Source organism: Pseudophryne corroboree, chromosome 12, assembly GCF_028390025.1.
Source record: "Pseudophryne corroboree isolate aPseCor3 chromosome 12, aPseCor3.hap2, whole genome shotgun sequence".
NCBI lineage: Eukaryota > Metazoa > Chordata > Amphibia > Anura > Myobatrachidae > Pseudophryne > Pseudophryne corroboree.
Genome location: NC_086455.1, coordinates 156500630 through 156513477, shown reverse-complemented (window position 1 = coordinate 156513477; position 12848 = coordinate 156500630). Strand labels below are relative to the sequence as shown.

Here is a 12848-nt window from a genome sequence, read left to right as displayed (position 1 = left end):
GTAGGAGTGCGTGTGGTCAGCGGGCAGTAATGCCAGGTTCCTGGCAGTGGGTGAAACACTGTCACAGTGGCAGAATAAGCCCATCCTGTCATTGATTGCGCAGGGAACAGACCAGATATGCCCTTGTCTGGCCAGCTTGTCCTGGAGGTGAGCAATAGTTGATCTCTTTCCAATTAATGTTGCAGTACTCAGTCTATGCTCCCATACAGACAGATGCAATGGCGCTTTACAAATGCGCTCTATACCCAAAACCAAACGTATGGCTGTATAGCGCTTTATATATTGCATGAAGATGCAGCATACATGCACTCTAGGGGGACCTTATAGAACGCCTACTGAGGATACTATGAGTAGGCCCTTATACCCCGGCGTGTGAGGATAGTAACCGGAATGAAGCGTACAGTTATAAAATCGAAGCTCTATAGGAGCGTGTGTCTGTAGTGATCGGTGCGGCCCAGTAGAGTTATCACATTATTGTAAATTGCACCTTTTCATAAGTTTGGATCAGATTTGTGACTGAATTAGCTTTTAATAATGCGAATTGTGATCTTTCTGTTCAGATTCACTTTGAAAACGTCTTTCGAGTTACTTACAACACTCCTGAGCTATTCATTAGAATCTTGCAGCATGGTCTGCCCCCTGCTGGCAGGCTTTCTTCTCACGTGTGATTACAATGGGAATATAGCTAAAGATTAGCATTTTATTCCGTTGTATAAAAGAAAATGCCAACATGTCATGCTTGATAAAATAAAGTTTTTACTTGTGTGTGGGTTTTTTTATAGTGTGTTTGACTTCAGTCGGCTTATTATCAACCTTAGGGGATGGTTCAGTCCTTGGCTTGGACGCTATGTGCCATTCAGGAATGGTACATTGCAAGATTTTCCTCACACCCTATACAATGGCCCAGAAAAGCTCACAATACTCAGAGTACATTAATAATAATAATAATATTAGCCTTTATTTATATGGTGCCACAAGGGATCCGCAGCGCCCAATTACAGAGTACTTTTCAAAAAATCATTACAGGAAAATAGTGACTTACAGTTGAAGACAATATAGGAGAAGTACAGGGTAACTAAACAGACGACACTGACATAAGTATCAGGGTGGCAGAAAACCGAGGGATTTGGTGCCGTTCAAGGCAGTTTAAGTAAGTCAAGGATAAAAACATGAGTTGAGGACCCTGCTTGTGAAAGCCATATATGTTGGATATGTGCAAATCCGATCAAGGGATGTTCGGAACACCGCAGATAATTGAATTAGCCCCTTAATCTCTTGATTACTACACAGTAGAAGGAGCAGGGACCCCAGCAGCACAGAGCAGTGATGGGAGGCTGCTGTCACACTGATACAGGAAGCCACAGACTGAGAGTTACATAGTGGAAGGAGCAGGGTCCCCAGCAGCACAGAGCAGTGATGTGAGGCTGCTGTCACACTGATACAGGGATCCACAGACTGAGAGTTACATAGTGGGAGCAGCAGGGTCCCCAGCAGCACAGAGCAGTGATGTGAGGCTGCTGTCACACTGATACAGGAAGCCACAGGCTGAGAGTTACATAGTGGGAGGAGCAGGGTCCCCAGCAGCACAGAGCAGTGATGTGAGGCTGCTGTCACACTGATACAGGAAGCCACAGACTGAGAGTTACATAGTGGAAGGAGCAGGGTCCCCAGCAGCACAGAGCAGTGATGTGAGGCTGCTGTCACACTGATACAGGGAGCCACAGACTGAGAGTTACATAGTGGAAGGAGCAGGGTCTCCAGCAGCACAGAGCAGTGATGTGAGGCTGCTGTCACACTGATACAGGAAGCCACAGACTGAGAGTTACATAGAGGAAGGAGCAGGGTCCCCAGCAGCACAGAGCAGTGATGTGAGGCTGCTGTCACACTGATACAGGAAGCCACAGGCTGAGAGTTACATAGTGGAAGGAGCAGGGTCCCCAGCAGCACAGAGCAGTGATGTGAGGCTGCTGTCACACTGATACAGGAAGCCACAGACTGAGAGTTACATAGTGGAAGGAGCAGGGTCCCCAGCAGCACAGAGCAGTGATGTGAGGCTGCTGTCACACTGATACAGGAAGCCACAGACTGAGAGTTACATAGTGGAAGGAGCAGGGTCCCCAGCAGCACAGAGCAGTGATATGAGGCTGCTGTCACACTGATACAGGAAGCCACAGACTGAGAGTTACATAGTGGAAGGAGCAGGGTCCCCAGCAGCACAGAGCAGTGAAATGAGATGCCTATAGGACTGATGCAGGAAGACTATGGTGTCAGATTCAACTCTATATGAAACACAGTTTGCACCTCCAACCTGTTTTCTCCATAGCATGCTAGTATTACCTGGCCTAGTGCTGTGAAATACAGTGTGTGTGTGTGTGTGTGTGTGTGTGTGTATGAATGAAGGAAGGAAGAGTTTGTGTTTTAGTAATCAGAAAGGGATAATCCCAGTCACTGGGCCTTGTGTTTCCTACAGTCATCATATAGGTTTGTATTTTAGGACTGACCCAAGTGTAGGATGCTGGTTCAGCTACATTGAAGTATAACACGCATCCTGTAGTACTAGCCTTTGTCATTGAGTTTTCTGTATAGAAATACATTGGTGCATACTCTTTGACCATTTTCCATTTTTTCATACAGTGTCTCGGCAATGGAGTCTTGTACAAGAGGCCATTTAATGAGGTGTTTGAGGAGACCCCGATGCTGGTAGCTGTCCTCACATACATGGGCTATGGGATCCTGACTCTGTTTGGATACCTGCGGGATTTTCTCCGGGCCTGCAAGATTGAGAAGTGTCACCACGCCACCGAGCGGGAAGAGCAGAAGGTAAGATACCGGAGCTCTGTGGCAGCTGGAAACGGGGCGTATTTACATAGAGGGGTGTACACAAAGTGTACAGGTCGGAAGGTTTGCTGTAGTGTCCCTGGTACTGTGCTCTGGTCACAAGAGACCCCCATCCGCAAAGGATCAATGCTATGTGATTGGTGCAGGTTTTATTATCGTATATAACTCTGTGTGGACTGTAAATACTCCTCTAGGGATCAGTGTTCCAGGGCTAATTACATGTGACTCACAGTGGTTACCCAGAGTTTAACACGGCTGACACGTGACTAAGCCCGGAGGTTCAGTTCTTGGCTTCTGGTGGCTCATACAGACGGGTGTAGTATGGTATGCCGGCGGCCGGGCTCCCGGCGACCAGCATACGGGTGCTGGAAGCCCGACCGCCGGCATACCGACAGCGTGGTGAGCGCAAATGAGCCCCTTGCGGGCTCGCTGCGCTCGCCACGCTGCGGGCACGGTGGCGCTACGCGATTTATTTTCCCTCCAGAGGGGTCGTCGACCCCCACGAGGGAGAAAAAGTGTCGGTATGCCGGCTGTCGGGATTCCGGCGCCGGGATCCCAACAACCGGCAACCTGAAGACCACCCCATACAGACTCCTCCGATTTTTCTCCAAGTCTTACCTGTTATTGGGCCTAATTCAGACCTGATCGTAGATGTGCTAAATTTAGCACATCTACGATCAGGCACACTGACATGCGGGGGGACGTCCAGCACAGGGCTAGTCCGCCCCCCATGTCAGTGGCGCCCCCCGCACAAATACAAAAGCATCGCACAGCGGCGATGCTTTTGTACTTGAAGAGTAGCTCCCTGGCAGCGCTGCTCCTGCGTTGCCTGGACCGCTCCCTCTACAAATGCCGCCGGCCCGCCCCCTCCCGCACAGCGACCGCCTCTGCCTGTCAGGGGTGGCTTGGGGAAGGGGGCTAATTAGCACTTTTTCCAGTGGCTGCCATTGTCTGCAGCTGCTGGGTGGGGGGTCCTGCCATGCTAACCGATCAGCGGTGATCAGCAGCATCACTGAGGAGAGACATTCCGGTTCCTCTAAGAGCTGCAGCTGTGGGAGGTTTTTTCCTGCAGCTGCACAAGCTGTTTATATGACTGGTCGCATTCAGTGCAACCAGGTCAGATAAAGCACTTGCTGGTGTGGTCGCATCTGATGCCAGGCAAGTGGTTAATAGATGATTTCAAGCATCAGTAATTGTGGTCTCCCCAGATAAGTCCACCACCTGTGTGTGTGTGTGTGGCAATTGCATTCCTCGCCTTCCCAGCTGCAGTAACAGGTACTATACTCTGTAATCAGACAATTAGGGGAGGTGGGTAGCCGGGAGGGGACAGAAGAAGCTTCAGAGAACAGTTCAGTACTGAGAACTAGTCATATATTTTGTTTATATGGAGCCACAAGGGATCCGCAGAGCCCATTACATTGTACATAAACAGACGAGCAAAACCAGACCAAAAGCATTTACAGTTTGTGACAATATAAGACAAGTACAGGGTATATACAGATAACCAGGGGTTAGGTGCCATCAGATGTCTGATGAAGAATTCTATTCCCCTGGAGACGGAGGCTGGAATGAGGACTAATAACCTGCTGTAAATTATTAGACTTCCAGCATCCGTCCAGGAATTGCACGAAGTTCAGGAGCCTACCGGACTTTGGGGTATATATACTAAGCGGTATATTCAATTGAAGTCGAAAACTGCCGTCTGTCGAAAAGACGGCAGTTTTCTACTTTTTTTAGGTCTGAAGGGGTTCCAACCTATTCAATATTTTCGACAAGTTGAAAAATTCGATTTGTCGAAAAGCACGTGGATCAGCGGAATAGCTGCCGATCCACTTTTCGACCATCTCAGTCCGACATCAAAAGATCTATGACTGAAATGCGGACCCAGAAGAGGGGGGGGGGGGAGCCGCAGGGAGACGGGGGACTGCCGCGGGCAGCCAGAGGAGATCAGCGCTACAGTAACGCTACAGCAGGATGACACACACCCGCACCGCTCACGGCAGCGTCCACCCGGCTCCAGCAAGCTTGCTGGAGCCGGGTGGACACTGCCGTGAGGTCGGGCGGCTGTGTGACATCCATCTGTAGCGCTGATCTCCTCTGGCTGCCGACGGCTGTCCCCCGCTGGTCTCCCCGCGGCGCTCTCCTCCTTTGCGACCCTCATCTTAATTCGACTTGAAAAAGTCAAATTTAGATGAGATTTGAATAGAGGTTGTCGGATCCATTCCGACAAATACATGGAATGGATCCGACTTTAATTAAATATGCCCCTAAGCCTTGGATGGAGATAAAGTTCCAGCCAATCAGCTCTTAACTTATTTTTCAAACACAGCCTGTAACATGACAGCTGGGAGCTGATTGGCTGGTACTTTATCTCCATTCAAAGCTTAGTAAATAGACCTATTCCAGCAGGGGGCCATGTGCGTAGTATCTTCTACTTTGGGCATCTTCACAATACTTCGGTCTCCGAGCTCCTGATGGTCCTATGCACTGTGTATACATAAACCCAAGTCCCTGGTTGAAGCAGAACAACATGTACTCTGTAATCTCTGGCAGGTGTATGGTCTTCTTATGCTTTTCGGCAAATTGCTATCCAATAGATTAAATCCGCTGCTCTCTCATCTGGTTCACAGTGATTAGATAGGCGGCATGAAACGCAGGCAGGCAATACCAGTCTAACCCTATCACATGCATGACTCCAGTTATATCATTCCCAATCCTTACCACGCAGCCTACGTCATTGAGTGCGATGCTGCAGGTGCAGCGGTGTTCTGATAGGGGTTCCCGATCTAAAAGACCTATAATAACTGTAATGTCCAAACCAAAGAGATTTAATGTAATTTAAAAGTTAGCTTCATTTCATGATAAATATTTTAACAGCATACAAGCCAAAACGTCTTGCGTCGCAGCACAAAGTAAATGCGTTCACAGAGGTTCCAGTCCAAAAAAAACAATATAGTATAATAGTATTTATTACCGTCAAACCAACTAGACTGTGTCAGAGATTTCAGCAGATAGCGGTCCTCAGTTGTGATTGATTGTACATATGGGGGTATATTCAATTGGTGTCGAAAACTGCCGTCTGTCGAAAAGACGGCAGTTTTCGACTGTTTAAGGTCGAATAGTGATTCGACCCATTCAGTCCCAGCAGTTTTTATTCGACAAGTCGTGGAATTCAACTTGTCGAATAGTACGTGAATCGGCGGTATAGCTGCCGATTCACGTACTTTTGAGTGAAACGGGGCCAAATTCGACAGGATTTGGCCCCGTTTCCGACCATCTCAACCCAACATAAAAAAATGTGGGACCCGGAGGAGGATGGGGGGTGGTAGCCGCAGGGAGACGGGGGCATACAGGGGAGATCAGCGCTACAGTAGCTCTGCAGCAGGATGTCAAACAGCGGCGCCGCTCACGACAGCGTCCACCTGGCTCCAGCAAGTGAGGTCACGCTTGCTGGAGCCGGGTGGACACTGCCGTGAGGTCGGGCGGCTGTGTGACATCCTCCTGCAGCGCTACTGTAGCGCTGATCCCCGTCTGCCCGCGGCTGTCCCCGCTGGTCTCCCTGCGGCTTCCCCCCTCTCCTCCTCTGGGTCCCTCATCTTAATTCGACTTTTTAAAAGTCGAATAGAGATGAGATTTGAATAAGGGTTGTCTGATCCATTCCAACAAATGCATGTCGGAATGAATCCGACCCACCCCATGAGCTCATTGTCTGTTTGCAGTTGGTTCCTTGACTTGTCATTTTTTCTTGGCTCATCACCTATTTAGCGGCCCCTCCATGGTGCCACTTCCGCTCGTTCCCCCCCGCGGTAGTATCACCTTTGTTACAGTCCTTATCAGACACCTGCGTTCTTGGTAATAACATTCAATAACTTTCATACCAGAAATAAGATTGCATTTAGCTTGTGGCAGCACAAAGCTGCTTGTTACAGTTCCGTAATGCAATGTTTATATTCCAATCATCTATAATGTTTACTTTTACATTGGTTTTTAATTAACCCTAAAATCATTATTCTCTCATTCTGGCGCGTTATCGGTTCCTTCTAACTAGCTGTAACGTGACAATAACACTTTCTGTGGACACGCTGAAATGTTCAAGTTACAACAAAGAGAAAGTATCAGAAATGATAGGGAACAGCAGCAGAAAATTCCAGCTAGCGGAAGAAAAATAAAGACGTTCTCGCCTCTCTCGGGTATTTGGGGGCAGATGTATTAAGCCTGGAGAAGTGAAAGGGGATAACGCACCGGCCAATCAGCTCCTAACGGTCAATTGTCAAACCCAGTCTGTAACTTGACAGCTGTGAGCTGATTAGCTGGTGCGTTATCACCTTCCTTTTTATCACTTCTTCAGACTTAATACATATGCCCCAGGGTTTCAGATTGCTGGAGGTGCTGGATGCTGGCCGATCTGACTTTTTTTCTTTTCTTCTTAAAGCGGCTATAATTTACTAAGCAAAGGCATGCCGTGTGAATGGTTGCCCCTTTAAATAACATTTCTGGGGATATCGGAAGAGTTTATCACACTTGTGAAAAACTCCTCCTGGGAATCCGACACTGCACATGTGCACAGTGTCAGATGTGGGAGACTGCAGGAGAGGGATTGAAAGATCCCTCTCCTGAAAGATTGCCTCCGTAGACATGAAGCGATTTTCTCCGTCTGAGGATGGTGACTGTAAACCAATGGGACTAAACCACTAAAAGCTTTAGTTTTGGTAGTTTGGTACATAGGGGTCAGACTGTAGCCCCCCGTTAACAAAAATTGGAACTGCAATCTGCTGCGATAGGCTGTTATCATAGCGGTGATACATAACATTATTCAGAAGATGTAGATTCTGCCTCATTTTTTTGAAAAATCATCTTTTTATTTGTAGAAACCGCAAATCAAATTAATGCATTTAAAAAATACTCCAAAAAAGATTTTTCTCTTTCTGTACCTTTTGCACAAACATGCTCAATGAATTCTAGCTTGGTACTAAACATAATTCATTTATTAATAATAATAATAATGATAATGATGTACCCAAAACATTAAAGTAAATAAAAACTAAAATTGTAAATAAACAGAATGTAAGATTATAAAAAATAAATAAAACAGAATAAAATAAAGATACACAAATATATTTAATAGGAGTGACTCCATTGTATGGGTGGTAATTTGTTAGATCTCTGTAGTGGTGTTTGCGCACTCTACCGCAGAAGCTGCGTAATAGACAGTCCATGTGTTTCGGTCTGTGGCACTGCAGGGTGACGAGTAGCTTCAGACTGTCCATCATATTCATTGTACCAGTCTGCGGGCCTCTGGTCACATGGGTTCGGCTCCTATGTGCATTGGCGTAGGCAGGTACAGCATTAGGTCATGCTGCGCTCTTATATAGGGAAACCCCATTCATAACACTGCGGGCTCTGCAGCTCTGAACACTGAATCAGTTCCAATTGACATTGGAACTGATTCAGGTTGGAGCGCATATGCGATCTAACCCGCGGTTTCCCAATATTCTGCAGAACGGGTCCTACGAACGCAGCGTTCGGGGGTGGAGGGGCAGGGGCTTGCTGTTGCTGCCGGAAATGGGGGCGTGTCGCCTCTGTTTTCCAGGAGTGGCCAGTTGGCATCGGAAGCTGCCCTGCGACAGCAAGCACGAGAAAGGTTAGACTGAAGCTGGATACACACTTGTTCGATCTCGGTTTATCGGGTAGAACACTCCCAATCAGTCGGGCTGTGTGTGTATCCAGCTGTGACCTCCTATGAGGTGGGGGCCACGATTCCACTTTGAGGATTGGGAGGTCGCATGTGCTGCACATAAGGGTGGTCTTTCCGAGTTGTTCACTCGCTAGCAGTTTTTAGCAGCCGTGCAAACGCTATGCCGCCTCCCACTGGGAGTGTATGTTAGCTTAGCAGACGTGCGAACGAAAGAATCGCAGAGCGGTTCAAAACCTACTCAGCGCTTGCGATGACTTCAGACTGTTCAGTTCCTGTTTTGACGTCACAAACATGCCCTGCGTTCGCCCAGCTACGCCTGCGTTTTTCCTGGCACGCCCACTACCTGTCAATCACTCTGCGGCCAGCCGTGCGACTGAAAAGCTTCGCTAGACCTTGTGTGAAACTATATTGGTCGATGTAATAGTACATTGCGCCGCATACGCAGAAGTGCCTCTTTTTGCCTCATCGCTACACAGCGAACGAATGCAGCTAGCGAACAACTCGGAATGACCACCCGGATGCGATCTTCCAGTCCCGACTATTGCAGGTGCGTTATAAGCAGGGTGTCGATTGTATAGGTGTGTAACTAGCTTTACTCAGCCTGCCGTCACAGATGAGTATCGCAACCGATGTTCATCCCGGATTGCGATCACATCAATCGTAGTATTGCTTTCGCAAATGCGGGAAGCAGGGGCTATGCACCTCCTCCTGCGTTTGCGTTGATAAGGATTGCATTGCATCCTGCTGCGAGCAGCTTTGCAAATGCAATCCTTCCTGAATGAGGGCCATAATATTGCACCTGCTCTGCACTGGGGCCTGGAGCTACAGGGAGCCTTACATAAAGTGTAAGAGGCTGTGATCCATCCACTAGTCTGCAACTGGAATTTCTCCAGCCCTGGTTCTGAGGAGCCTCTGTGGACACGAGTAAAATGACAAACTGGTCATCAGAATGAAACCAGCCTCCCCAATTCCTGGGACTCTTAAGGCCCATACACACTTGACGATGCACACATCGTTAACGACCATCGTTGACGATGCACACATCGTTAACGACCATCGTTAACGACTTCCCTTGAACAGCTGAGCAAACGACATGAGCATACACACTACCAACGACCAAAGACGAAAGACCAAAGACCATAGACCATTCATCGTTGAAGCATCCAAGCTGAACAGTTTATTAAAATAATGAGCTGGGAACAGGGCTGGTGAACAGTGGCTTGGTCGTTGGTCGTGGTCGTTGGTCTTTCACACCATACACATTCAACGACGTCTCTGGTTGGTAACGACCATAGTGGAAATTGAGCATACATGCTCCACAGATAAGCGAGGGTCGTTAACGTCCCGCGGGGCCGCGCATCGGTGGTCGTCGGATGCATACACACTTGACGATATAATGAGCGACGTCGTTGATGAGGGCTGAAATGAACGACGTTGTTCATTTTATCGTCAAGTGTGTATGGGCCTTTATCAGAATGCCGTAGCCAGGGGAGGAGGGTGTGCTGCTTGGTAAAGGGAGGAATAGGTCAGTGCCCTCCATACACACCTCATTGCGCTGCCCTGTAACAATGCCTCGGGTACTTTGGGCGTGAGAAGTAGGTACAGGAAGCTTGGCGCGCCCCCACACACCCTGTACCCGTGCTCTGTGCTGTGCAGACGTGGGCTGTGTTTCTCTGCGCCCCGCTCTCCAGCTCAGGGTCACTTATGTTCTGTCTTTGCATTTCAGGACTTTGTGCCACTATACCAAGACTTTGAGAACTTTTACACACGGAATCTGTACATGAGGATCAGGGATAATTGGAACAGGCCGGTGTGCAGTGTCCCCGGGGAGCGAGTGGACGTTCTAGAGAGATTCTCTGATGATTACAATTGGACCTTCAAGTATGAACAATTTCCTGCAAAGTCCAAATATCCTGAAAGCTTATAACAAATCCCAAAGGCGCTATTCAGCATTGTCACATAGCAGAGGCTGCGCGCTGCTTAGCTCAGTCATTTATCTTCTATATGTGCCTATGTCCCCGTGTGCCTCTGTGTGCCCCCCATGCCTCTGCATTTGGGCCTCTGTGTGCCCCCCATTCCTCTGCATTTGGGCCTCTGTGTGCCCCCCATGCCTCTGCATTTGGGCCTCTGTGTGCCCCCCATGCCTCTGCATTTGGGCCTCTGTGTGCCCCCCCATGCCTCTGCATTTGGGCCTGTGCGCCCCCCCCCCCCCCCCCATGCCTCTGCATTTGGGCCTCTGTGTGCCCCCCATGCCTCTGCATTTGGGCCTGTGCGCCCCCCCATGCCTCTGCATTTGCACCTGTGCGCTCCCACCCATGGCTCAGCATTTGCGCCTCTGCACGCGCCCCTCCTATGCCTCAGCACTTGTGCCTCTGCACGCCTCCCCATGCCTCAGTACTTGTGTCTTGCCAAGTGTGCCTCTGTGTCTCCCCTATGCCTCAACCTGTGTGCCTCTGACCCCTCCCCTTCTATGAACCTGCTGTCTCCTCTTATTTTCCAAATGTGCTATTACCCCTCCCTATGGCTGGTGGCTGTGATCAGATATAATAAGATCTCACAGAAAAACTTTAAAGTGCAATCTGTTCTTATTATCATGTGGTCATTTTCTCCCTTTAAAAGGGTGTCTATAACCCTGCAATGAGGCGTATGTCCGTACTGTGGGGGTGTCATAGTGTGGGCTTGCCCTGGGTACCTGTGCTTCATGATACACCCCTGCGTCCACCAGGTGGGAGGCTGGGGGGCCCTGCCTGTTTCATCTGTACGGCTGGGGGCCCTGTCTGTTTCATCTGTACGGCTGGGGGCCCTGCCTGTTTCATCTGTACGGCTGGGGGCCCTGCCTGTTTCATCTGTACGGCTGGGGGCCCTGCCTGTTTCACCTGGACGGCTGGGGGCCCTGCCTGTTTCACCTGGACGGCTGGGGGCCCTGCCTGTTTCACCTGGACGGCTGGGGGCCCTGCCTGTTTCACCTGGACGGCTGGGGGCCCTGCCTGTTTCACCTGGACGGCTGGGGGCCCTGCCTGTTTCACCTGGACGGCTGGGGGCCCTGCCTGTTTCACCTGGACGGCTGGGGGCCCTGCCTGTTTCACCTGGACGGCTGGGGGCCCTGCCTGTTTCACCTGGACGGCTGGGGGCCCTGCCTGTTTCACCTGGACGGCTGGGGGCCCTGCCTGTTTCACCTGGACGGCTGGGGGCCCTGCCTGTTTCACCTGGACGGCTGGGGGCCCTGCCTGTTTCACCTGGACGGCTGGGGGCCCTGCCTGTTTCACCTGGACGGCTGGGGGCCCTGCCTGTTTCACCTGGACGGCTGGGGGCCCTGCCTGTTTCACCTGGACGGCTGGGGGCCCTGCCTGTTTCACCTGGACGGCTGGGGGCCCTGCCTGTTTCACCTGGACGGCTGGGGGCCCTGCCTGTTTCACCTGGACGGCTGGGGGCCCTGCCTGTTTCCTCAGATTTCCGCGACCATTCCCAAATTCCCCAACTGCTAATTCTGCAACCATTCCCTATCTCCAAAACTGGGCATGCGCGACCTTTCTCTGTTTCTCCAACTGCTTATTCCGCGACTCTTCCCGATCTCCCCAACAGCGCATGTGTGAAAATAATATCAATCCTGGATAATTTATTTTTTTTAAACATAATTGTTCTTTGAATTAGGTACAAAGATGCCAGACCTGTATAAAAATGTATTAAAAAATTGATAGAGGACTGCCGATTAGTCAGCAGCTCCATCCCCTCCTATATCTCATGGTGCCCCCAGGAGCCCCGTTCCCTCACTCAGACTCCTTACCCTCCCTCTCTGACCTTCTTACCGCTCCGCAGCTGTAACTTAATGGACTGGAGGCTCTCGGAAAAAGGGTGAGGGGGGTGCCTCCTGTGCCTCTCATACAGATCCTGTGTTGTCCATTAGGTGGCACGCTTGTGATTGCATTGTCTAACAGATGTTTTCATTTTCTTTTATCATAGATCTTAATGCAGAAATAAGACTTAACTATTATATCACTGAGGATCACATTAATCTATTACGTAACAATACAGGAAGTCCAACAAACCACTGTCCACAAAATGTGTTTTATGCAGGTTCACTGGCCGGATTATTAAAGGTGTGATCAACATGGGTTCCTATAACTACCTCGGCTTCGCCCGGAATAGCGGCTTCTTCAATGACGCCTCAGCAAATGTTCTGCGTCAGTATGGCGGAGGGGTGTGCAGCACGCGGCAGGAAATGGGTAAGTTGAATCAGTCTTAGTGATCCTGTGTAATCTGTTCCTATTTCTTCTTATCCCTGTGTGTGTATATAAGCTGTGTCTCATGACGTATA

The 12848-nt window shown here is 49.6% G+C and overlaps 1 protein-coding gene across 1 annotated transcript in view; it reads left to right on the top strand.

Annotated features, from left to right (window-relative positions):
• SPTLC2 (serine palmitoyltransferase long chain base subunit 2) overlaps positions 1 to 12848 on the top strand; it is a 60773-nt gene that overhangs the window by 33996 nt on the left and 13929 nt on the right. The window contains exons 2-4 of the mRNA XM_063948208.1: positions 2635 to 2820; positions 10260 to 10414; positions 12608 to 12756. Coding sequence (XP_063804278.1) covers positions 2635 to 2820; positions 10260 to 10414; positions 12608 to 12756 — 490 coding nt within the window. The remainder of the gene's footprint in view (positions 1 to 2634; positions 2821 to 10259; positions 10415 to 12607; positions 12757 to 12848) is intronic.